Source organism: Pipistrellus hanaki (assembly GCF_964339955.1).
Source record: "Pipistrellus hanaki genome assembly, chromosome: 11".
NCBI lineage: Eukaryota > Metazoa > Chordata > Mammalia > Chiroptera > Vespertilionidae > Pipistrellus > Pipistrellus hanaki.
Window position 1 is genome coordinate 1,675,593 of NC_140513.1, and position 20,389 is coordinate 1,695,981.

General features: G+C 66.0%; 4 protein-coding genes across 4 annotated transcripts in view; 3 read left to right on the forward strand and 1 right to left on the reverse strand.

Moving 5' to 3' along the window:
• GBGT1 (globoside alpha-1,3-N-acetylgalactosaminyltransferase 1 (FORS blood group)) overlaps positions 1-20,389 on the forward strand; it is a 134,816-nt gene that overhangs the window by 66,003 nt on the left and 48,424 nt on the right. The window lies entirely within an intron of this gene.
• SURF4 (surfeit 4) lies at positions 1,522-12,690 on the forward strand. Its single transcript, XM_084899337.1, has 6 exons — positions 1,522-1,737; positions 7,737-7,923; positions 8,369-8,445; positions 9,024-9,067; positions 9,432-9,618; positions 10,375-12,690. The coding sequence occupies exons 1-6, from the start codon at positions 1,690-1,692 to the stop codon at positions 10,639-10,641; spliced, it is 810 nt and encodes a 269-aa protein (XP_084755463.1). The 5' UTR covers positions 1,522-1,689; the 3' UTR covers positions 10,642-12,690.
• Positions 12,917-17,178, reverse strand: SURF2 (surfeit 2). Its single transcript, XM_084899338.1, has 6 exons — positions 17,035-17,178; positions 16,519-16,670; positions 15,798-15,901; positions 13,693-13,884; positions 13,435-13,586; positions 12,917-13,018 (listed from the first exon to the last, which is right to left on the reverse strand). Exons 1-6 carry the CDS (start codon positions 17,110-17,112, stop codon positions 12,938-12,940), a joined length of 759 nt encoding a protein of 252 aa, XP_084755464.1. The 5' UTR covers positions 17,113-17,178; the 3' UTR covers positions 12,917-12,937.
• SURF1 (SURF1 cytochrome c oxidase assembly factor) lies at positions 17,146-20,386 on the forward strand. The gene is made up of 9 exons (XM_084899336.1): positions 17,146-17,271; positions 17,362-17,413; positions 17,538-17,671; positions 17,749-17,831; positions 18,391-18,582; positions 19,353-19,425; positions 19,525-19,687; positions 19,910-19,991; positions 20,063-20,386. Exons 1-9 carry the CDS (start codon positions 17,218-17,220, stop codon positions 20,130-20,132), a joined length of 903 nt encoding a protein of 300 aa, XP_084755462.1. The 5' UTR covers positions 17,146-17,217; the 3' UTR covers positions 20,133-20,386.

Here is a 20,389-nt window from a genome sequence, read left to right on the forward strand (position 1 = left end):
TGTCTCAGATCAAGGCGATATTTTATTTAACATTTTTTTAATTAAATTATTATCTGTGTACATATTTTAACATTGCCCCCAAGGCAATATTTTAATTCCTCCCTGAAAAACTTTGCTTTTTAGCCTCTGGTCCCAGAAACTCCTGTGCTTCACCCCTGGCTGACTGCCTTGTGGTCCTCGCTCCCCGCCCCTCTGCTCCCCAGGGTGAGGAGAATCTAACTTACAAATTATTTTCAGGTTCACGGCGCTTTTACCAAGACCAGACCTAACGGTTCATACAGCTGACACAGCACGCAGGGAAGCACTGAATCACGCATTCGCCTGCATTCTGCAGCTTTCCTTTTGAGACATTTCCAGGCGCTACACATTTTCTCCAGCCCAGGCCCCGTCTGCAGCGGTTCTCAGCCTGTGGGTCCCGACCCCTTTGGGTGTCACAGGGGTCGCCTAAGACATCCTGCATATCAGATACTTATGATTCATAACAGAAGTAAAATTATGAAGTAACAAAATACTTCTATGGTTGGGGGTCACCACAACATGAACTGTATTAAAGGATCACGGCGTTAGGAAGGTTGAGAACCACTGCCCTACTGGGACTACTGACGGTGTTTTAGGGTTTTGGGGGCTCCTGATCACGAACTCTGGTTCGAGGGAGTCCTGTCTCCATGGGCCTGAGCATGGACCCAGGGGTGAGAAGGCTGGCGTGTCCTCCACCGCAGACACGCAGACAGACAAGGCTGCAGTCCTTCATTCCACCCTTCATTTTAGACAGCGGCCAACAGGCCCAGAGGCAAAGGGCACGCACCGGGAGGCCCCCTTCGAGCTAGAGGCAGACACTGGCCAGACAATGGGTCCCTTGCCTCCCCTGGGGCTGTGACCGTTACAGGGGTTGGGGTGGTGGCTGGAGGTCCAGGTCCAGGGCTTGTCCCAGACCGCGGGCCCCTCGTCGCCCCAGCCTCCCCGCCAGGGGACAGCTCGGCACCTTGTAATTTTCCATAATGACTCCTGTCCTCCTCCTCCCTCCGATGGGCGCCAGAGGTGCACCCCAAGCCGGCGCCCGAGGGCAGACCCTCAACTGAGCATGCTCAATCGGGACTGCGTCTGGGTGCGCACCCCAGCCCCCACCCTGAAAACGACCCTCATCCCCGGGTGTGTCTGCTTGGCCACGTGACCCGCCCGGCCCAAACGGTATCCATAGCGTCCCTCGGCGAGCAGGCCCTCCCGGGGACTGGCCGCTTTAAATCTCCTGGGGGGTGGAGCTTGGAGCGCGGTGGGCGGGGCCTGGAGAGGCCGCCCAGTTGGATGTGAGGTGGGCGGGGTCTACAAGCGCGGTGGGTGGAGCCTGGAGAGGGGTGGGCGGGGCCTAGAGGGGCCGCCCGGTTGGATGCGAGGTGGGCGGAGTCTAGCGCTGCGGGGGCGGGGCCTAAGGGCGCGGTGGGTGGAGCTTGGAGCGCGCCGGGCGGTGCCACTGCGGGCCGTGCGCCGAGGCCCCTTTAAGGCGCGGCCGGGGCGGGCCCCGCGGCGCGGCCCCTTTAAGGCTTGGCCTACGTGGCAGCCGCTGGAGCCGCGGACGAGGAGCGAGGCCGGCCGGGCACTTCCTGTGGAGGCCGCAACGGGCGCGGGCGCCGACGGGCCGAACGCCGAGCGAGCGAGCGAGAGAGCGAGTGAGCCGGGCCTCCCGCCGCCGCCATGGGCCAGAACGACCTGATGGGCACGGCCGAGGACTTCGCCGACCAGGTGCGGCCCGCGGCCTCCCCCCGGACCTCCCGCGGCCTCTCCCGGCCCCGCGCCCCCCGCCGCCACCCGGACCCAAGCCCGCGGGGCCGCCCGAGGCCTGGGCCGCGCCCGCAGCCTCCGACCCACGGCCGGGGTCGCGCCCCCTCCCCCAACCGCGGCCCGGCTCCCTGGCGCGCCGCCCGGCCCGGGACCCCCGCCCCGGCCTCCGGGACCCCCGGCCCGGGACCCCTACCCCGGCCTCCGGGACCCCCGCCCCGGCCTCCGGGACCCCCGGCCTCCGGGACTCCTACCCCGGCCTCCGGGACCCCCGCCCCGGCCCGAGACCCCCACCCCGGCCCGGGACCCCCGCCCCGGGCCCTCGCCGCGGCCGGGCGTGTTCTCGGGCCCGCTGCTCGGCGCCCCGTCCCCCCAGCCGGCCGGCCTTCCTGGAAGGAGAGGCTGTGAGCCGCCGCCCCCCGCCCCCCGCCCCCCAGAAGGCGGCCCGAGTGCCGGGGGCTCAGAGCGTCCTCCGTCCCGGCCGCGGGGCGGGGGGAAGGGGTCCCGCACGCTCCTCCCGCCGGGCGCTCGCAGGGGGCGGCCGGGAGCTGGGTCTGGGACGGGGGTGGTCAGGCTGGAGCCTGGGGCCCTCCGGAGGAAAGGGGGCGCCGTGGTAGGCACCCCAACTCCAGAACGCTCAGCCCCCCCCTTTGGCTCTCCGGACGCGTGGCTCCGTGGGGTCCCTTTGACCCCGCGCTCCCTCCCTGGACTCTGCCCGGGCGGACGGAGGAGCGCTATCTGCCGGGAGGAGGGGCGGCGCGTCCCTCCCCGAGGGCACCTGGCCGCCTCCCCCAGGGCACAGCGGCCCCTGAGCCCGGGAAGCTGGCCTGGGGCCCCGGAACGCCCGGCCGGACGCACAGACCGGGGTGCGGGGGGGTGGGGGGAGAGGACAGCGCCCCCCACTTGGTCCGTTTGCCGGGCAGAAAGCGGGGGGCATTGGGCGCTGGGCCCGCGGCTCATGAAAGGCCCGTTACTGTGTGATTGGCAGCCTGGTCCCGGCAGATCGGGCGCCCCGCTGCCGTCCTTGCCCTGGTCACTTGCCGTGGGTGCTGGCCTTTCGGGGTTCACAGGGCTCAGGCTGCACCTGCCTGGGGTGCGTCCAGCCATCGGGCTGGGGGACCTGAGGGTCCCGGGAGGCTGAGCATGTGATTTAAAAACAAAACAAAGCCAGCCAGTGTCTTGTGATCAGTGAACCCATTTCCATGGTCCCCCCAGGGGCCTCCTAATTGGGGTCACACATTTTCCTGCGACCCAGCCATTTAAAACCAATTTGGGGGGCGGAGTCTGTCAACCTGGAGAAGTAGTTTTTCCGAAGGTGGTGGTTTGTGGGTGCAGACACAGCTTAAAAACGGGGCCCCTCGCAAACAGGGTGCCAGCGAGCGAGGGCGGCCGGGACCACGGAGGCCTTTCGGTCCATCTTCACTGACATCGTTTCAGTGACCTGTTTCACTGGCCGCGGGGACTGAGAGCCCAGCACTGGCTCCTCAGCCGGAAAACCCTGGTTTTGCAAGTGCATTTCACAACCAGATCTAGACAAAATGTCTCAGTCGCCGCTGCCAATCCGATGGGTGAGCTCTCCTCCTCCACCTCCTTCCCCGCATCTTGTCTGTTTGTGAGGGAGCGGGATCTGGGACCCAGGAAGGGCCGGGAGGGCCCGGGTCGGGTCAGGTCGCCTGAGTTCCTGTGGGAAGGAGGCGAGGCCTGCGCCCTCGCGGCCGTTGCCACATTCAGCTGCTCCCAGGCCCGGCCCCGCCGTCGGTTTACCAGGCTGGGCCGCCGGGCCGCGGTGGCCATGGCCGGGTGTCTGTCCCAGCCGCCCCCGCCCTCCACGCAGGAGGGCAGAGGGCCTGGGCTCTTCAAAGCCAAAGTCAGGAGCCTCCCGCCACGGCAGGCGGGGCGCAGGACGTGGGCGTAGAGCGGTGCAGAGCAAAGTCACAGCTTCCGAGGCAGATCTGGCCACACAGATCTTACCCGCCGAGTAAGGCGACGCTGCCAATCAGGGGCGGCGTCCGGGCTTGAAGCGAAAGCGATCGATGCTGCAGGGAACAGGGAAACAATGCAGCCACCGACAGTGCACAGTGCACACCTCTGCTTCCTCCCAGCCCTGTCCTCAGAGAACAGGCGCAAACAGGCAGCGACAGGATGTGACCGGAGGCCGGGCTCTGAGCGGGGGACCCCGGAGGCCCGTGTGCCCCTGGCAGTACCGGCCCTTTAACGGCACCAGCGTGGGGCCAGTCCTCCGTGCCCGTCGCCGTGCGGCCTCGGGGCTGTGAGAGGCTGGCCGTGGCGTCTCCGTGTTCGCGAGGAGACGGAGGTGCGCTGTGGTCGGTGACGGTGGTGAGGAGACGGAGGTGCGCTGTGCTCAGTGACGGTGGCTGGAGGTTGGGTCCGTGTCTTGCTCCAGGTCCAGGCTCCTGGCCGCTCGGCAGTGCGGTGACCTTCCCTGCGGGTCCGCACAGGCGAGCAGGGTACGTGTCCGTTAGCTTCCCTGGCAGGCTCCTCCCGAGCTGTCCCCTGGCATCGGGCTCCTGGCCCTGGGCAGCAGGGGCAGTGTCTGCCTCTCAGGGCCAGGCCGGGGAAGTGCTGAGCGAGCTCTGCGGCTGGGGCTGGGCACGGGAGCCGGTGAGCTCAGCACTCCAGTCCGTCTGCCCCCGGCCTCGCTGCCAGCACAGGACGCCCCGCACGCCCCGACCGAGAAAGGAGTGGCAGCGCTCAGCTCTGCCTGCTGGCTCGTCCCGGCCTTAGCACGGCCTGGCATTTGTACCTGTCCTTCGGCGCGAGAGCCGGACTGGGAGCTGTCACCCAGAGCCCCTTGGCCTCTGGTCAGGCATTGGGTAGTGAGATCCGGGCCCAGCCGGTGTCAGGTCTGGATTAGCCGCTCGGGGTGCCATGGGTATGGGTTCTGAGCATTTTCCTCCTGCCCGGGCTTCGTGCCCTGGGCCACCAGGAGTGGGGGGAGGGCAGAGGGGAGCACTCGGCCCTGCTCCCTGTCTTCGGAGACTAAGGGAGCCACCGAGCCTCTTAGGGAGCGCTGATGGGGACAGGGGAGGCGGGCTGCTCCCCCAGGTTAGGCAGGCTCTCTGTCACTCCTGGATGTTGAGTAGAAAAAGCCAGCCCGTCTCCAGCGTAGGGCCAGTCCCTCCAGGTGAGGCAGGAAGCCACGGCAGCACTCAGGGAGACTAAGCTGGCTGGGAGTTTGGGGTCCCGGTGGGCAGGCACGTGTGTCACTGAACTGGCTCGTGTCAGGGACGTGCAGGTGGAAAAACGGGCAGTTGTGAGTCTGAGACCCTGTGACTGGCTGTCCCCTCCCCCTTCCCCAGGCTCCCGCTGTCTGCCCCCAGCAGCCTCTGCCCGCCCCCAGCAGCCCCTGCCCGCAGGCCCACAGCGGCGGACGGAGCATGGGCAGGTGGCAGCTCGGCCTGGGTGCCGCCGATGCCTGTGCCCGCTCTGCTCCGCTCCCCCGGGGACACTGGCTTTGGGACGCCGTCCAGCCGGCGTGGTGTGGGCTCAGTGGCCAAGTCTGAACCCTGGTGACCAAAACACGTGCAGGAAATAGGATCAGAATGGGCCTGGTCTCTGTTATGAAACGGCTTTTCCTTCGTGTCCAAGCAGGTGTCACAGGGGCTGCCGTGTACCGGGCTCTGGGTGGGCCAGGCCGTACCGCCGGGAGGCCGCCCCCACCCGCCTCGCGCTGGGAAGCCAGTGGCAGCCTGGCTCAGAGGCGGGCAGCGGGGGGTGCGCTTTTCCAGCGAAAGGAGACGCCGGCTAAACCGCTTAGCGCCAGCCTTAGCCCCAGCCGTCTGCGGGGAGGGAGGGAGGCAGGTGGGCAGGCAGGCAGGCGTGATTACCTGTCTGGAGGGAAGCTCTGCTCTGTAATCCTCCGGACCCAGACACCCAATTTAAGAGTGCAGACCCGCCACGGAGGCTGTGCACTGCCCCCCTCCCACCCCCGCCCCGGGGGCTCAGACCACAGCCCAGGCGGGAGGCGAGCCAGAGCTCCGCCCATGTTGGTCCCTGTGCTGCTTCTGGGGTCACTTCCCAGCCTGGGGGTCCCACCAGGCCCCAGTCCCTGAGCCGGCCCCGCCTCGCTGGGCTTCTCCCCGGCTTCGCATCCAGGTGGGGCCAGGTGGGGCCGTGCGGTTGCCAGGGCTTTCCCCCCTCCCCCGCACCCGGAGGTCCGTCTCCTCAGGGCGGTCGCGGCTGTTGCTGGGCATTTCTGAAGCGTGTGGGCCATGAGGCGGAAATGGGGGGGCGGGTGGCGTCAACGGTCCCCAAATCCCTGGTCTGACGCGGTGTGTGTTTACACAAGTGCGCCTCCACCTGTGTTTGCTCTCCGCGTGGGGTGCTGGCCCCTGCTTGACCAAGCTCTCTTCTGCTCACTGACGTCGGAGCGAACCTTAGCGACCTTCACTCCAGCTGCCCTCCCTTTAGGGGTGGCACAGACCCCCTACCCCTGGTCACAGAGCACCAGCTGGGGGGGTGGGGCCAGGAGGAGGACCCGGGCCCAGCCCCAGCCCGCGGTCACGGCCCACGCCTGCGGGGCTGTCTCCGTCCTGTGACTGCCCCGCTGGTGGGTGAAAGGCTGGGCAGACTGTGGAATTGACAGCTCGGGGTTCAGCTCAGCAGGTGGGAAGAGAAGGGACACCTGCCTGCCTTGTGACCTCTGGCTCCTCCCTGCACCCCCTGCTCCCCCCACCGGCCGGGAGGAGGCTCTCTGCTCACCAGCCGAAGCTGATGAACCAAACTGAACAGCCAGAGGCCATTAACTGCGATGGACAGCTTGAGCACTTTCTAGCTATTAAGCAACTTTTCACAATGCCAAAATTAAGGAATGCTCATGTGTGCGCCTTCATTTATTCCCTCCGTAGGGCTGGTGAGCCCTCAGGGGCTGTGGCTGACCCGCGAGGGGCCAGGCCCGGGTGCCCTTTAGACTCTCGCCTGCTGACACATCGCTCCGGTGGGTGGGCCTGATCTTCCCGGCCGGCTCCTGCGTTATCGGTGCCCTGGCAGTTCTCCCTTCCTATCTCAGCCTCTCTCGGCCGGAAGAAAGTGCACGGGAACACCTTGGGACGGTTGTACCTCGGCTGCCACGTGTGCTGGTCTCCCGGTCAGCTGTCATAAATGGCGTGGCGCCCAGCAGGGGGCGTGCTGGAGGCAGCGATCAATGGTTCTGTTTCATCGTTGATGTTTCTGTCCATCTCCCTTCCTCTCTGAAATCAGTATATATACATATATATTTTTTAAGTTTTTAAAATAAATAAATGGCATGGCTAGCATGGAGCAGGAGAGTTATGAATGTGTTTCTCTGACTTTGGCCGGTGACTTACACACTGAGTCTCACTGCGGTTGGGACAGCTGTCCACCCGGTTTGTTGGTGTGTTTTTAATTTGTTTGGCCTAATTCCCCGCAGGTTCGGGTTTCTCCACACCTGTGTGCGCACCTGCCCAGGCCCCGCCTGAGCTCTCGGGAGGGGAGGGAGGGGAGGGGCACTGTGGTCCCCACTGCGCGCCGTGGGCCAGAGCCTGGCTCCCCTCCACTGCTGCGGAGAGGCCGGGCAGTGAGTCCCTGAGCTTCCCGCCGGCCCCCCAGGCCCTCCGCCCGCCCTGGCTGGCACCTGAGCGGACTCTCCTCCCAGGAACACACTCTGCTCGCTTCCGTCTGGGAGGCCCAGGCGCTCTGACGGCAGGCGGGCCGGGCGAGCCCCCACCTCGGGCCGAACGTGCTGCTGCCCTTGCCTGAGATCGGCGGCCGTGCTGGGCCGTTCCTGTGGGATGGCCGTCGTGGCCGTACACGGGTCTCCTGAGATGACAGCGGTCCTCGGGGAGGGTCACTGCCACCTGACGGGGTCAGGGCTGCCTGGAACTGGTGCGGGTTCTCGCGTGCCCACACGCATGCGGGAGCAGGTGCTGAGCGCCTGGCTGGGGCCGGGGCCGCCGCAGCCCTCACGCCACGTCTGCCCACAGTTCCTCCGGGTCACGAAGCAGTACCTCCCGCACGTGGCGCGCCTCTGCCTCATCAGCACCTTCCTGGAGGACGGCGTGCGCATGTGGTTCCAGTGGGGCGAGCAGCGCGACTACATCGACAGCACCTGGGGCTGTGGCTACCTGGTGGCCTCCACCTTCGTGCTCCTCAACCTGCTCGGACAGCTCAGTAAGTGGCTCCCTCGCCAACAGCAGGGTGGGCCCTGGGGACTGGCGGGCTTGCTGAAGAAAGGGCAGCCTGTGTCGGCGTCCCCAGAGCAGAGGCGGGCGAGCTGGGCAGGGAGGAGCCGGCAGGGGGAACCCCGGTGTCTGGAGGATGAATGAGGGGGAGGAGAAGGGAGACGAGGCCTAGCGCAGCTCACGTCGGCCTCAGGCCTGGCTTCTGCTCCCGGTGGCAGCCTCGGCCCTGGACACGCTTCCCGCCTGTCCTGGGGTGCCGCAGGGCCTGTGTGGCGGTCAGCTGACCGCGGAGGGTGCCGCCCTTCCCCCCACACACCTTCATTTTTGCCCGTGGGGGGTAGTTGGGCTGCGCTGCACCTGAGGCCACTGAGGCAGCCGGCCCCCGGGGCGGGTCTGCTCACTCGGAGCCCCTGACCTCACCTCCTCCTTTCCAGCTGGCTGCATCCTGGTGTTGAGTAGGAACTTCGTGCAGTACGCCTGCTTTGGGCTCTTCGGAATCATAGCGCTGCAGGTAACCGGGGCGAGGGGGGGGGGTCTCACCTGGAACCACCCTGCAGGGAAATGGGGGGGCGGGGTGGGGGCGCCTTGCCTTTCTTCTGAGGTTGGAGCGGAGCCTCTGGGAAGGCCGTTGGAGGAGTCTCCCTGGAACTCCTTTCCGAGAAGGGGCTCCAGGCGGACGCAGGAGAAGCGGGCGGCCCTCGGCTGGCAGCTGTGCCGATGGGGCCGGGCTCTGGGTGCCCACTTTGCCCCGTGAGTCCCGCCCACCTGGGTTTGCTCTGAGAAGGCGGGAGCCGCCAGGTGGGCTGCCGCCGGGGCCGTGCTCTTCCTTTCCTTCGTAAAGAAGACCGCCTGGCCACTGGGGTGCAGGCTTTCACACCCCGGTTCTCCGGGTCCGCCTGTTCTCCGGGGCGCACCGGGGCAGCTCTGGTTAGACAGGCCCTGAGCCCAGCTTGCCCTCAGAGCCGTCCTGGGTGTCCTGCGGCGGTTTTGTGTCTCAGATTTAAAAACCTGCCTAATGCTCTCCCTTCGGTAGAAAAGCAGGTGCTTGACAATGCTGACACCACCTTTCTCTGCCCTCTGTCCCCTCAGACCATCGCCTACAGCATTTTATGGGACTTGAAGTTTTTGATGAGGTACGTGCGTCTGATTGGAGGGTCACCTGCTCCTTCCCCCCTCACCTGGGCGCTGTCACTAGGGGTCCAGGCTGTGCTGCTTAGACTGCGGTGGATGTTGGCAGAGCCTTCACCACCCAGGGCCTGGACACGTGAGCGCGGAGCTGCCTCTCCTGGCCCAGTGGGGGGAGGAGGGGTCCCAGTGAAGCGCTGCTCACTGAGCCAGCTGCTCAGCAGTGCAGTTCCAGACATGCCGGTGCCCGTGCTGTCTGATGCAGTGTGTCTTCAGGCCTCGTCCGCTTGGTCTGCAGAGGGGGCAGGGCCGGGGTCTCGGGCGGGTCTGGCGCCCTGGCTGGGCCTGAGCGTTGCGTGGCGTCTCCCGCAGGAACCTGGCCCTGGGCGGGGGCTTGCTGCTGCTCCTGGCGGAGTCCCGCTCGGAAGGGAAGAGCATGTTCGCCGGCGTCCCCACCATGCGCGAGAGCTCCCCCAAGCAGTACATGCAGCTGGGCGGCCGCGTCCTGCTGGTGCTGATGTTCATGACCCTCCTGCACTTCGACGCCAGCTTCTTCTCCGTGAGTGCTGCCCGCCTCGCCCCTGCCCCCGCCCCCGCCCCGCCCTGGTATGGACCAAGCAGAGCCCAGGGCCACCAAGGCAAGGCTTTCGAGGCCATTCAGGAACAAGCTGTCAGGTTCTTGTGTGCCCAGAACCTGCCCCCAACAAATGAGGTCCAGCCCCGAGGGCAGCTGGAGGGCCTGGTGCCGGCCTCACGGGTCGCGTTTCCTCTCCTCCCTCCCCTTATCTCATGGCTCCGGGTGCCGGGTGTGCAGAGCTGAAGAAGGTTCTGTCCTTGGCCCCCGGGAGTTGACAGAGCAGGTCTTTGTAACCGAGTGTGCGCCCTGCCTGGCGAGGTGCCCAGGTGTGAGGCCCAGGCTCCCACTGGAGTGGCACTGCTCCATCTGCCCCAGCCCCGTTCTCACCCCACCGTCTCAGCCCCACCTGTCACCGTCCCACCATCACAGCCCACCTGTCACCATCCCACCGTCTCAGCCCCACCTGTCACCATCCCACCGTCACAGCCCACCTGTCACCATCCCACCGTCTCAGCCCCACCTGTCACCATCCCACCGTCTCAGCCCCACCTGTCACCATCCCACCGTCACAGCCCCACCTGTCACCATCCCACCGTCTCAGCCCCACCTGTCACCATCCCACCATCTCAGCCCACCTGTCACCACTCTCTCACAGCCTGGCCGAGAGCGGCCCCAGTCCCTTCGCCCGGGCACTGGCCGTGCTTCTTGCTCACAGAGTCTCTCGCTCCCCCTCTGCAGATCCTCCAGAACCTGGTGGGCACCGCGCTGATGATTCTGGTGGCCATTGGCTTTAAGACCAAGCTGGCCGCCTTGACTCTGGTCGTCTGGCTGTTCGCCATCAACGTGTATTTCAACGCCTTCTGGACCATCCCCGTGTACAAGCCTATGCACGACTTCCTCAAGTACGACTTCTTCCAGACCATGTCGGTGATCGGAGGCTTGCTGCTGGTGGTGGCTCTGGGCCCCGGGGGCGTCTCCATGGACGAGAAGAAGAAAGAGTGGTAACAGACCTTCCCGCCTGGCTAGGCCCGTGGCCGGCGAGGACTAGTTCGGGGTCGATCCACAAACGGCCGGCATTCACGCCCTCTCCCCTGCCTGGGTGACGCACAGATGTGAGAGAACTCTGCAGCCCTGAGCGATGGCTGACTGCTCTGCCCGCCGCCCGCCGCCCGGCCAGCCAGCGGCCGCCGGTTCCCTCCCCATGGCCAGGCCTGGGCCGCGGCGAGAGCAGCCGGGTGGGGTACGGCCTCTGTCCTGGTTGGTTCCTCTGTGGGTGGTGGGGCCTTCCAGCTGTACCCTGAGCAGATACATCTGTGTATCATTCAAAGCAGTCTCCCTCTTTTTTTTTTTTTAAGTTTACGTTTTTAGCTGAAACTAAGTGATTTTGGATGGCCCAGCACATCAGAGCCCTGGCCGCTCGCTGCCTTGCAGTGTCACACTGAGGACAGCGACGCGCTCAGAGGAGCCAGCCCCAAGCGCAAGGCAGTATTAGGGGCCGTCCACGGAAACGTCCTTAACCAGGACGCCGGCCAATGGTGCAGTTCACGTGGGTTTCCGGGGCTTCCGGGCCCGGGTGGGGGTGGAGCTTAGAGCCCTGCGGAAAGCCGCCCAGAGCCTGGGACCCTCTCGCCCACCCACGCGCCTGCAGGTTGGCTCGCCGCTCCCGTGGCCTGCCCGGGGGAGCCGACAGTCAGCTGCTCCCATGGCCTGCCGGGGAGGAGCAGACAGCCAGCTGCTCCCGTGGCCTGCCGGGGAGGAGCAGACAGCCAGCTGCTCCCGTGGCCTGCCGGGGAGGAGCAGACAGCCAGCTGCTCCCGTGGCCTGCCGGGGAGGAGCAGACAGCCAGCTGCTCCCATGGCCTGCCGGGGAGGAGCAGACAGCCAGCTGCTCCCGTGGCCTGCCGGGGAGGAGCAGACAGCCAGCTGCTCCCGTGGCCTGCTGGGGAGGAGCAGACAGCCAGCTGCTCCCGTGGCCTGCCGGGGAGCAGACAGCCAGCTCGCAGACCAGTTACCTCACTCAGCCTTCTGCAGCCTCGCTGGCCTGGGCGCACCCTGGCTGGGGGATCCCAGGCGGTGGCCGTGGCCCCGGCCCCCGAGGCTGCTGCTTGCTCAGAGCCTGTCTGCTGTGCTGCACTCGGCCCACATTACTTCTTACTGATTTGTGATGCCTTACCGATTGGATCTGACTCCTGTATTTAAAGCTCTAACGTTGCCTTACACTGTGTTTCTCTTCTTGGGGGTGAGTGCTTCCTGCTGACCTCGGCCAGGCCCATCCCGCGAAGGCCGGGGATTGGGACACTGTGCTTCCCACTGTCCTCCCCCAGGTCCTTGGGGGACAGGCCCACCGAGAGCGAGAGAGCCTGGCCTCGGGCAGCTCTCTGGTCCTCACCGAGGTGTGCGGGCCTGAGGGCCAGCCCGGAGGCAGGTCCAGGTCACCTTCCCGACCAGAGCCAGGTGAGGGCCTCCGTGCCGGAGGCTTTGCAGGGAGGGGGCTGCCTTTGCCCCTCAGGGCTCTTAGCACCGCATCTGGCTCTGCAGCCTGGACCCCTGATGGCGACCATTTCACCCCCACCCGGGCCCCAGCCATGGCGGAGGCTCGTCCTGGTGGCAGACAAAGCCGGCCGGAGGGCCTGTCTCTTCCTCGGATGCTCACTACACACTCTGATTCAACTGGGCCGCGTGGTCTCTTGGTCCACACCCCTCCCCCCTTAACACATCCTGGCAGCCCCCACCCGAGTGACAGCCCGAGTGGCACCCTCAGCCAAGCCGCATCTCGTCGGGCTCCTCCCTGACTGCTGAGACCTGTGTCGACCGCCCGGTCACTGATGGTGGTCACTCCCGCCCCCCTCCCTGCCCAGAGCTGGCTAGCACCTGGGCCCCGGTAGGAGGAGCGGAAAATAACCTACCAATTGGTTTTGGCAAAACAATTTGACAACTTTTTGCTTTATGTGGGAAATAGGTATCGATCTCATTTTATGCTGTATTTTATATCTTAGTTGTGTTTGGAAACGTTTTGATTTTGGAAACATGGAAATAAACAATGGCATTTGTTGTACGCAGTGTGACCCTCGGGTGCCGTCCAGGGGGGTGGGCCGAGCCAGGCTCCCAGCTGCCGCATGAGGCCCACTCACTCCGCCATGTCTGTCCACACGGGACTCTCCCCCCTGCTCCTGGGGCAGCCAGAGGAGTGGATGGAGAAACCCCAGGACCCCCCACCCGCTGGGAGGACACAGGGCAGCTGGGGGACGCGGGGTGGAAACCCCAAGGACTCGCAAAGGCTGTGCGGGCCTGGCGAACGTTTATTACCCCGCCTGCTTGAAGGAGCGGACGTGCTTGGGCTTGCGGTGACGGCTTTTGAACTTCTTTAACGGGCCCGGCTGCTTCTGTGGGGGACAGAGCTCCAGTGAGTTCCCAGGGGCGTGGGTGCGAGGCAGCCCGCCCACCCCGTCCACAGAGGAGGGCTCAGCTGGAAACCACCCCTACGCTCTCCGCCCAGTTTCCCTCAGCTGCCGGCTCATGCAGCGCTGCGAACCTCCAAACGCAAAGACCTTGACCTCCTCTAGCCCCGCCCCTTCCGCACAGGCTCAGGGCTCGGGCACTGCACTGGGGCACCTGTCGGGCAGCCGGGCTCCCGCAGGTGCAGACCCAAAGCCCCGCCCGTCAGCGCAGCCCCGGCTCCCCGCTCTCGGGCCATGAGCGTGGGGCGTTCTCTGCGCAGAGGGCGGTTTTAGTTTTCTAGGGAAATGGAACCCTTGCTAAGGACGCTGCTGCCGCGCTAGCAGCCCTGTGGGCCACTCACCTTCCTGCGCTTGAGGGCCTCGCCCGTGCCCTCTCCGTCCCCAGCGCCCTCTTCTCGTGGCTGCCTCGGCCTCTCGTCCTCATCGGTCAGAGCGTCATCAGCGCTGTCCCCCTGCTCGGCCCCTGCCAGGTCCTTCCTGGTGAACAGCTCGGCTGGAAGGAAGAGGGATCCGGTGAGGGTCACCGCCTGTGCAGGGGGCTAGGGCACGTGGAGACGGGTGGGAGCGGAGGGGAAGGGGCAGGGAGCGCATCGGCCTACGTGGGTACAGGTCTGCCATGCTGTCGTCGCTGTCGCTTGGGGCCGTGCCATCGCCGTCGCTGGACTCGGGCTCCCAGAAGGCTGGTCTCCGGCGGGGCGGCCTGTCGCTGTCCGCCTGGTCTTCCCTCCGCCGCCTCTTGTGCAGGAGGCAGGCGGGCACGTACTCCACGCCCTGCTTCTGACACTCCTCGTCTGCAGGGGGGCCAGCTCAGCACACGGCTCTCCTGGCCTCCCGCCCTCGGCCTGGGCCCACCCCACTGGGCATAGAGCAGCTCGCTCCCACCGGGACAGGTGAGGCCAGCGGGGTGTGGCCGCTGGACAACAGGGCACAGATCCACTGGGGGTGAGCACCGCCTCCGGCCGGGCCGCCAGGCTGCAGGGGCCCAGGGCACCTGACTGGAAACTGCCAGCCTGTCACCAGGAGGAAGCACAGTGGCTCATGGGATGGCGCCCCTGTGGACCTCTGGTCAGAGCACAGGGCAGGACAGGATGGAAGGATGGAGCTCACTATCCTGCACTCACCGGCCCCCCCATCAGCACAGGCCTGCCCAGGGCAGGGCAGCTCCCGGGACCAGTGGTGCCCGGGGCCTGCCCTCACTCGCCCCAACTCCTGTCACCATCCATGGGGTGGACGAGTCTGCTGGGGTCACTGCCCACTTCTAGCCACCTCCAGGACCCATTCCCCTATCCATCTCTGCCACCCACTCCGGCTCAGCACGACCAGAACCCCCACAGGGCATCTCCTCGGCCCCTCATCCCACACAATGCCTCCTCCCCATGCTCTCTGCACCCTCGGGTAAGCCTCGTAGTGACTCTCACCGAGTCCTCTCTGCCCCCCCCCACCCCCCCTCGCTCCTCCTGCCCTGGGGCCGCTGCCCATGACCAGAGGACCAGCCCCTTTCTGCTCTGGCACAGGCTTTGTGGGGCCAGAGACGGGGTGGAAAGCAACCCTCCTCTCGCACCCCCCTCCCCCCCAGGGCAGTCTCATGCTGCACAGGAAGCAGGAGAGCCTCTGGCCTCCTCGTGTCTTCCCATCGATCCCACCTGACTGCCCCTGTCTGGCTGTCCTGCCTTCTCATCTCCCGCGCACCTCTCTCATCTCCCCGGGCTGGCATCTGATTCCTCTCTGCTTCCTCTCTGCCCCAGACCCCTGGGTCCACCTTCCCAGGCTCCTTGGTACCCAGGCCATCAGTCCCTTCTTGGCTGGCTCCGAGGACGCCAAAGCCACTCTGTCGGTGACTCGCACACTGAGTGCTGGTCCCTGACACTCCTCCCATTCAAAGTGCTCATTTTCCTTTCCATTCCCCCGAAGCCTAGTCAGACCCCGCTCCTAACTTCACTTCATGGTGCCTGCCGCCTGTCACCTACCACTTCTCACGCCAGGAACTTCCGGTCCCTTTTCCTCCTCTGGCAACCCCACCCCCGTGTTAAAATCTGGCCACACGTTCCACCCGCCCTGCCACACCTGGTGACGCAAGGGGAGCCCCGCCACCTCTTCCTTCACCTTCCTTCACCGGCACACCCTCCCCTCTGCTCCTCAGAGGAACAGGGATGAGATGCCCTGCTCATGCCAGTCCCTGCTTCACCCCGTTCTCGCATCCGGCGGCACGTGCTCCTGGCCACGGCCCCCAAGGCCCTCTGTGCTCCCGCCCCAGCTCCCTCTCACCCTCTAGTGCGTGTGGCACACGAGAGGCGGGTCCTTCAGGGCCTCCCCCGCCCGGCCGTGGACCTGGCCCAGCCTCTGTCCTCTTCCCGCTCCGCATGCCCCCGTCCCGGCCTCCTGAGTCAGGCAGGCCCTGCTGGCTGCCCAGCGCCCCACCCCCAGCACTCAGCACGGCCTGCCGTCACTGCCCAGGTCTCCCAGCAGCGCCCTCATTGTAACGTGGATGAGGTGCCCGGAGCTAACGCTAGCTTAGACCAACTGGCCCTGCCGAGCAGTGAGTGAGGAGCACTGTTCTGGGAGTCCGCTTCCTGCTTTGCACCCCTCTCCACTCCGCCATTCATCGAGCACGGCCACAGAATGGCCCAGACCGCTTCTGCCCTCGAGGGGTGCGGATCCCAAACCCCGTGCCCGGGCAGCTGCGCCCCCCTCTCCCCGCACTTACATTTACACAGGGCCTTCTGGTAGCGGCGGCCCCGCGTGTGCCGCAGCACGTGCTCCGGGGACCGGTTGATGTGCCGCAGGGTGAGCTTGCAGAACAGCTGGTGCCTAGGGGGCAGAGGGTGAGGTTTGCAGGAGCCAGACCTGCTCTCCAGCCTGGCCACCTCGGAACCCCGAGGCCGCAGGGGGGCGTCCAGGAAGGGTCTGGGCACCCCGGTTCTTACAGCTCCTGAGCAGGTCCACCTGCTGGGCGGGGGGCCACCGGGCCAGACGGACCTGGCCTGATGTCTGCCTGGCACGTGGCCTGGCCAGCCTTCCCGGCTGCTCTGCTGTGAGCACGTGAGTTGAGGACTCAGCGTTCAAGTTCATGAATGCATGCCCGCCAGGCCATCACCCCTTAGTAAGATTTTGGTCACCCACATGCTCCCCTAAGCCAGTTCCCCTTTGAAGTGCAAATGGGAGCCTGACCTGGGCAAGCCTCGGGAAGCACCGGGCCCCATCCTCTGGGGAGCAGGCAAGGCTCCCATTTACCAAAGAGCCAACTCGGCCGGACTGTCAGCTCCCGCCCCCCCCCCCCCCCCCCCCCCCCCCCCCCCCCCCGGGCAGCCCGCCTCGCAGGCAGTGGGCGCCCCAAGACAGGGCTGGCACGTGGGGTCTCCCCGAGCAGCGGCCAGGGGCGGGCTGCACCTGTCCCACCCGGGCCCCTGGCGCCCGCCCGCACGTACGGGTTCTTGGTGCTGGGCACGATGTGCGGCTCGAAGTCGGCGTAGGCGAAGGCAGGGGGCGCGCGGGCCCGCCGGTACTTCCGGCCGCCGGTGTAGGCCTGCAGCTCGGGCAGGCGGCAGGGGAGCTCGTGGCCCGTCAGCGCGCACTTCACCTGCGGGGGGCGGCGGTGAGGGGGCGGGGGCAGGAGGGAGGCGGGGTGGTCCTGGGGGTCCCGGGGCGCTCAGGGGGTCCCGGGGCAGTCGGGGCGCGGCGGTGAGGGGGGCGGGGGCAGGAGGGAGGCGGGGTGGTCCTGGGGGTTCTGGGGCGCTCAGGGGGTCCCGGGGCAGTCGGGGCGCGGCGGTGAGGGGGTCCCGGGGACCGGCGATGGGGAAGTGCGGGGGCAGGAGGGAGGCGGGGTAGTCACGGGGGTCCCGCGGCGCTCAGGGGGTCCCGGGGCAGTCGGGGGGCGGGCGATGAGGGGCTGCGGGGCAGGCAGGGTAGCCATGGGGCCCCGCGGCGGGCAGCCGGGCCCACACCTTGCGGCCGCCGGGCTGCAGGCGCAGGCTGGGGTGCTCGCGCAGGAAGGCGCGCACTTCGGGCGGCAGCTCGCTCATGGCGGGGCGGCCGGCGGACCTGGAAGCCTGGCGGCGGGGCCGGGGGCGGGGCCTGGCGGTGACCCGGAAGCAAACGCGGCCGACCCCGGAAGGGCACGCGGGGCGATGGCGGCGGCGCGGTTGCTGGGGCAGCTGCTGCGCGCCTCGGGCGCGGGGCCGGTGAGCGGGGCGGGGGGCGGGGGGCGGCGGGCGGGGGGAGCGGGGTGCCCGCCCCGGGCCCGGGAGCTCAGCGGCCCCCCGTCTCCGCAGGCCCCGGCCCGCGCGGTCCGCAGGAGCGTCCTCGTGGTCCCCTCGCGCGCAGGTGAGGACTCGCCGGTGGGACCCGGGGGACGCGCCCCGCGCTGCACGGGGCGGGGCTGGGCCCTTCCCTCCTATGTAGCCGCGCTCTCCGGGGCTGCGACCCAGGCCCGCGTGTAACTCCCTAGGGCTGGCCTGGAGGCCCAGCAGGCGCGGCAGCTCGGCGGCAGAGGCGCCCGCCACGAAAGCCGAGGACGACTCCTTCCTCCAGTGGTTCCTGCTGCTCATTCCTGCGACTGCCTTCGGCCTGGGGACATGGCAGGTGAGACTGGCCTCTGGCTCTTGTGGCCCCAGCCCTTGACCCGCTGCCACCTGCTTGGGCTCCTGCTGTTTCCGCAGGTCCAGCGTCGCCAGTGGAAGCTGACGCTGATCTCAGAGCTGGAGTCCAGAATCATGGCTGAGCCTGTCCCTCTGCCCGCAGAGTGAGTGCGGGGCTGGGCCTGCGGCTGCTCGCGCGGGTCAGCAGTGGGGCTGCTTCTGCGGGGGTCCTGGCCTCAGGTGGGCGGTCCTGCTGGGCTTCTGACAAGGTCGCCCTTGGGGAAACTGCCTGATAGGATAGGAAACCCTGTGGTCCTGGGTTCCAGCCTCTGCAGGGATCCCCAGGGCTGATGGCCCCTGAAGCAGGAACTCCTAGCTGGAGGGGGAACGGGCACTGTCACGTATTTGGGGTAGAAGTGCCCTAAGTGATGCCACTGCCCCAGAGGAACGGCTATGTTCAACAAAGCCTCCATTTAGGGGCGCAAACAGGGTTTTAGCCACATGATCAAGTCCACGCAGGAGTCCCCCTTCGGCTTCTCATGAAAATGTGGACCGGTTGGCAGCAAAGATCCGTTCCCACTCAGCACCCAAGGGGTCAGCTGTCCCTGTAGCGGGCACCCCAGCACCCCAGCTGTCCCCCTCATCACCCACAGCCTGAGGCCCTGAGAGGGTTTGTCTTCCTCCCAAACTGGCTTCAGCCGCACTGTCCCCTTTCCCGCGTAGCCCGATGGAGCTGAAAAACCTGGAGTACAGGCCGGTGAAGGTCAGGGGGCGCTTTGACCACTCCAAGGAGCTGTACATGATGCCACGGACCATGGTGGACCCGGAGCGGGAGGCCCGGGAGGCTGGCCGGCTCTCCTCCTCGGCCCAGAGCGGTGCCAACGTCATCACCCCTTTCCACTGCACCGACCTGGGGTGAGTGACCCAGGGAGCCTGGCACATGGTCAGGGCAGCTCATCTTCTCTTCTCAGCCCCCCACCCTGGAAGACCCAGGGGAACTCAAGAACCTAGAAGGTTGGATTCCAGTTTGATTTTGTAGCCCGGACATCAAGCTGCCTCTTCCCGTGGGCTCTGGAAGGGGAGGCGAGAACTGTCTGTCCAGTGGCCAGCGCAGCATGAAGGGCCAGTGACAGGAACTCTGGAGGGAGCCAGCTCGGGGAAGGTGTCCCAAGGTGCCATCTGGGCCAGACTTGGAGGGAAGAGAGCATCCCAGGGGGCAGTGCAGAGCAGCTTCCCACATGTCAGTGGACAGATGAAACCCTGGGGCCCGTCACCCAGCCTGGTTGGGACTGGGATAGGCCCGTTGGTCTCCAGCAGGCTGCGCTGCCCCGCGTCTCCCCGGGTTAGAAGGGGAGTGGAGGCGGGGCTGCAGCCTCAGGATGTGGGTGATGAGGGGGACAGGCTGCTGCACCCAGGCCTTCAGAGGGGAGGGAGCCTGAGCCCATGCCCTGGTGGGTGTCACTGGCTGCAGTAGGCGTGGCAGAAGGAAGATATAGGGGTGAGGGACCACCTTGGCTTCCCTCCCAGGGGTTGGTGGCTCCTACCCATCAGGACACGGGCAGAGGAAGGCCTCCCCAGTGGCACAGTCTCCACTGTCCTGGTTCAGACCCTCCCTGAAGGCGCAGGAGCGAACTGATCCTCTCCAAGCACCTCCTTTCCCCGCCTGAAACCGGCTTTCCATGTAGGCTGAGCATCCTGGTGAACAGAGGGTTTGTGCCCAGGAAGAAACTGAATCCCGACACTCGGAAGAAAGGCCAAGTAAGGGCTGAAGGGGCGGGACTGTCCCCAGGAGTCAGGGCTCTGGGAGCGCCCTCCACGCTGTGCCGAGGGACACCTCCCCCCCTTTTTTTTTTTTAGATCGAGGGAGAAGTGGACCTGGTTGGGATGGTAAGGCTGACAGAAACCAGGAAGCCTTTTGTTCCGGAGAACAACCCAGAAAGGAACCACTGGTATTACCGGGACCTGGAGGCCATGGCCAACCTCACAGGCACAGAGCCCATTTTCATCGACGCAGACTTCAGTACGTGGCCGGCCAGGCCAAGAGCTATAGTCGGTTCCTATTGTTTGCACCTTAGTGTGCTGGGCAGAGGGGAGGACAACACCTGGCCAGGTACAGGGGGATGGTCCTGTTGAGGTGACTTGAAATTGGCGAAGTTCAAAACCACAGCTCTGAGAGCTGGCTAGCAAGGCCCAAAGGAAGCAGCTGGCCAAAGACCAGTGCAGATACCCACTGTCTCTGCAGAGAGCACAGTTCCCGGAGGACCCATCGGAGGGCAGACCAGAGTGACCCTACGGAACGAGCACCTGCAGTACATCATCACCTGGTGAGCCCCCACCTCAGTGCTCCCTGCCCGCCCCCTTCCGAACCGCTCCTGACACTTCCTTCCAACCCAAGGTACGGCCTCTGTGCGGCCACATCATACCTGTGGGTTAAGAAGTTCCTGCGGTGGACTCCGGGCACGTGACGAGATGACTGATGTAGCCTGTCCTGGGTCACTGAATAAATATTTCAACAGACTGGACTTATCGGTATAAATAAATCATCTACCTGAATGAGCTAGTCGACTTTGCGTACGGCTGAGCAGCAGGTGCTGACAGCTTTTTTAAACTGACCCACACACACAGCAACTTGCACAGTAGTTAGTTCAGGCCCCTGGTTTGAAATCACACTTGCCACCATCCCATACTTCTTTCCGACAATAAAACACCTTCACCCCAAGTG

Bases quoted from the DNA above. Each gene is read 5' to 3' on its own strand.
- SURF4 (XM_084899337.1), top strand. From the start codon at position 1,690: ATGGGCCAGAACGACCTGATGGGCACGGCCGAGGACTTCGCCGACCAG. The intron at 7,924-8,368 runs GTAAGTGGCTCC...CCTCCTTTCCAG, and splicing joins CAACCTGCTCGGACAGCTCA to CTGGCTGCATCCTGGTGTTG. The intron at 8,446-9,023 runs GTAACCGGGGCG...CTGTCCCCTCAG, and splicing joins TCGGAATCATAGCGCTGCAG to ACCATCGCCTACAGCATTTT.
- SURF2 (XM_084899338.1), bottom strand. From the start codon at position 17,112: ATGAGCGAGCTGCCGCCCGAAGTGCGCGCCTTCCTGCGCGAGCACCCC. The intron at 16,671-17,034 runs GTGTGGGCCCGG...CGCCCCCCGCAG, and splicing joins TGCAGCCCGGCGGCCGCAAG to GTGAAGTGCGCGCTGACGGG. The intron at 13,587-13,692 runs GTAGGCCGATGC...TCTTCCTTCCAG, and splicing joins CATGGCAGACCTGTACCCAC to CCGAGCTGTTCACCAGGAAG.
- SURF1 (XM_084899336.1), top strand. From the start codon at position 17,218: ATGGCGGCGGCGCGGTTGCTGGGGCAGCTGCTGCGCGCCTCGGGCGCG. The intron at 19,688-19,909 runs GTACGTGGCCGG...CTGTCTCTGCAG, and splicing joins TTTCATCGACGCAGACTTCA to AGAGCACAGTTCCCGGAGGA. The intron at 19,992-20,062 runs GTGAGCCCCCAC...TTCCAACCCAAG, and splicing joins CTGCAGTACATCATCACCTG to GTACGGCCTCTGTGCGGCCA.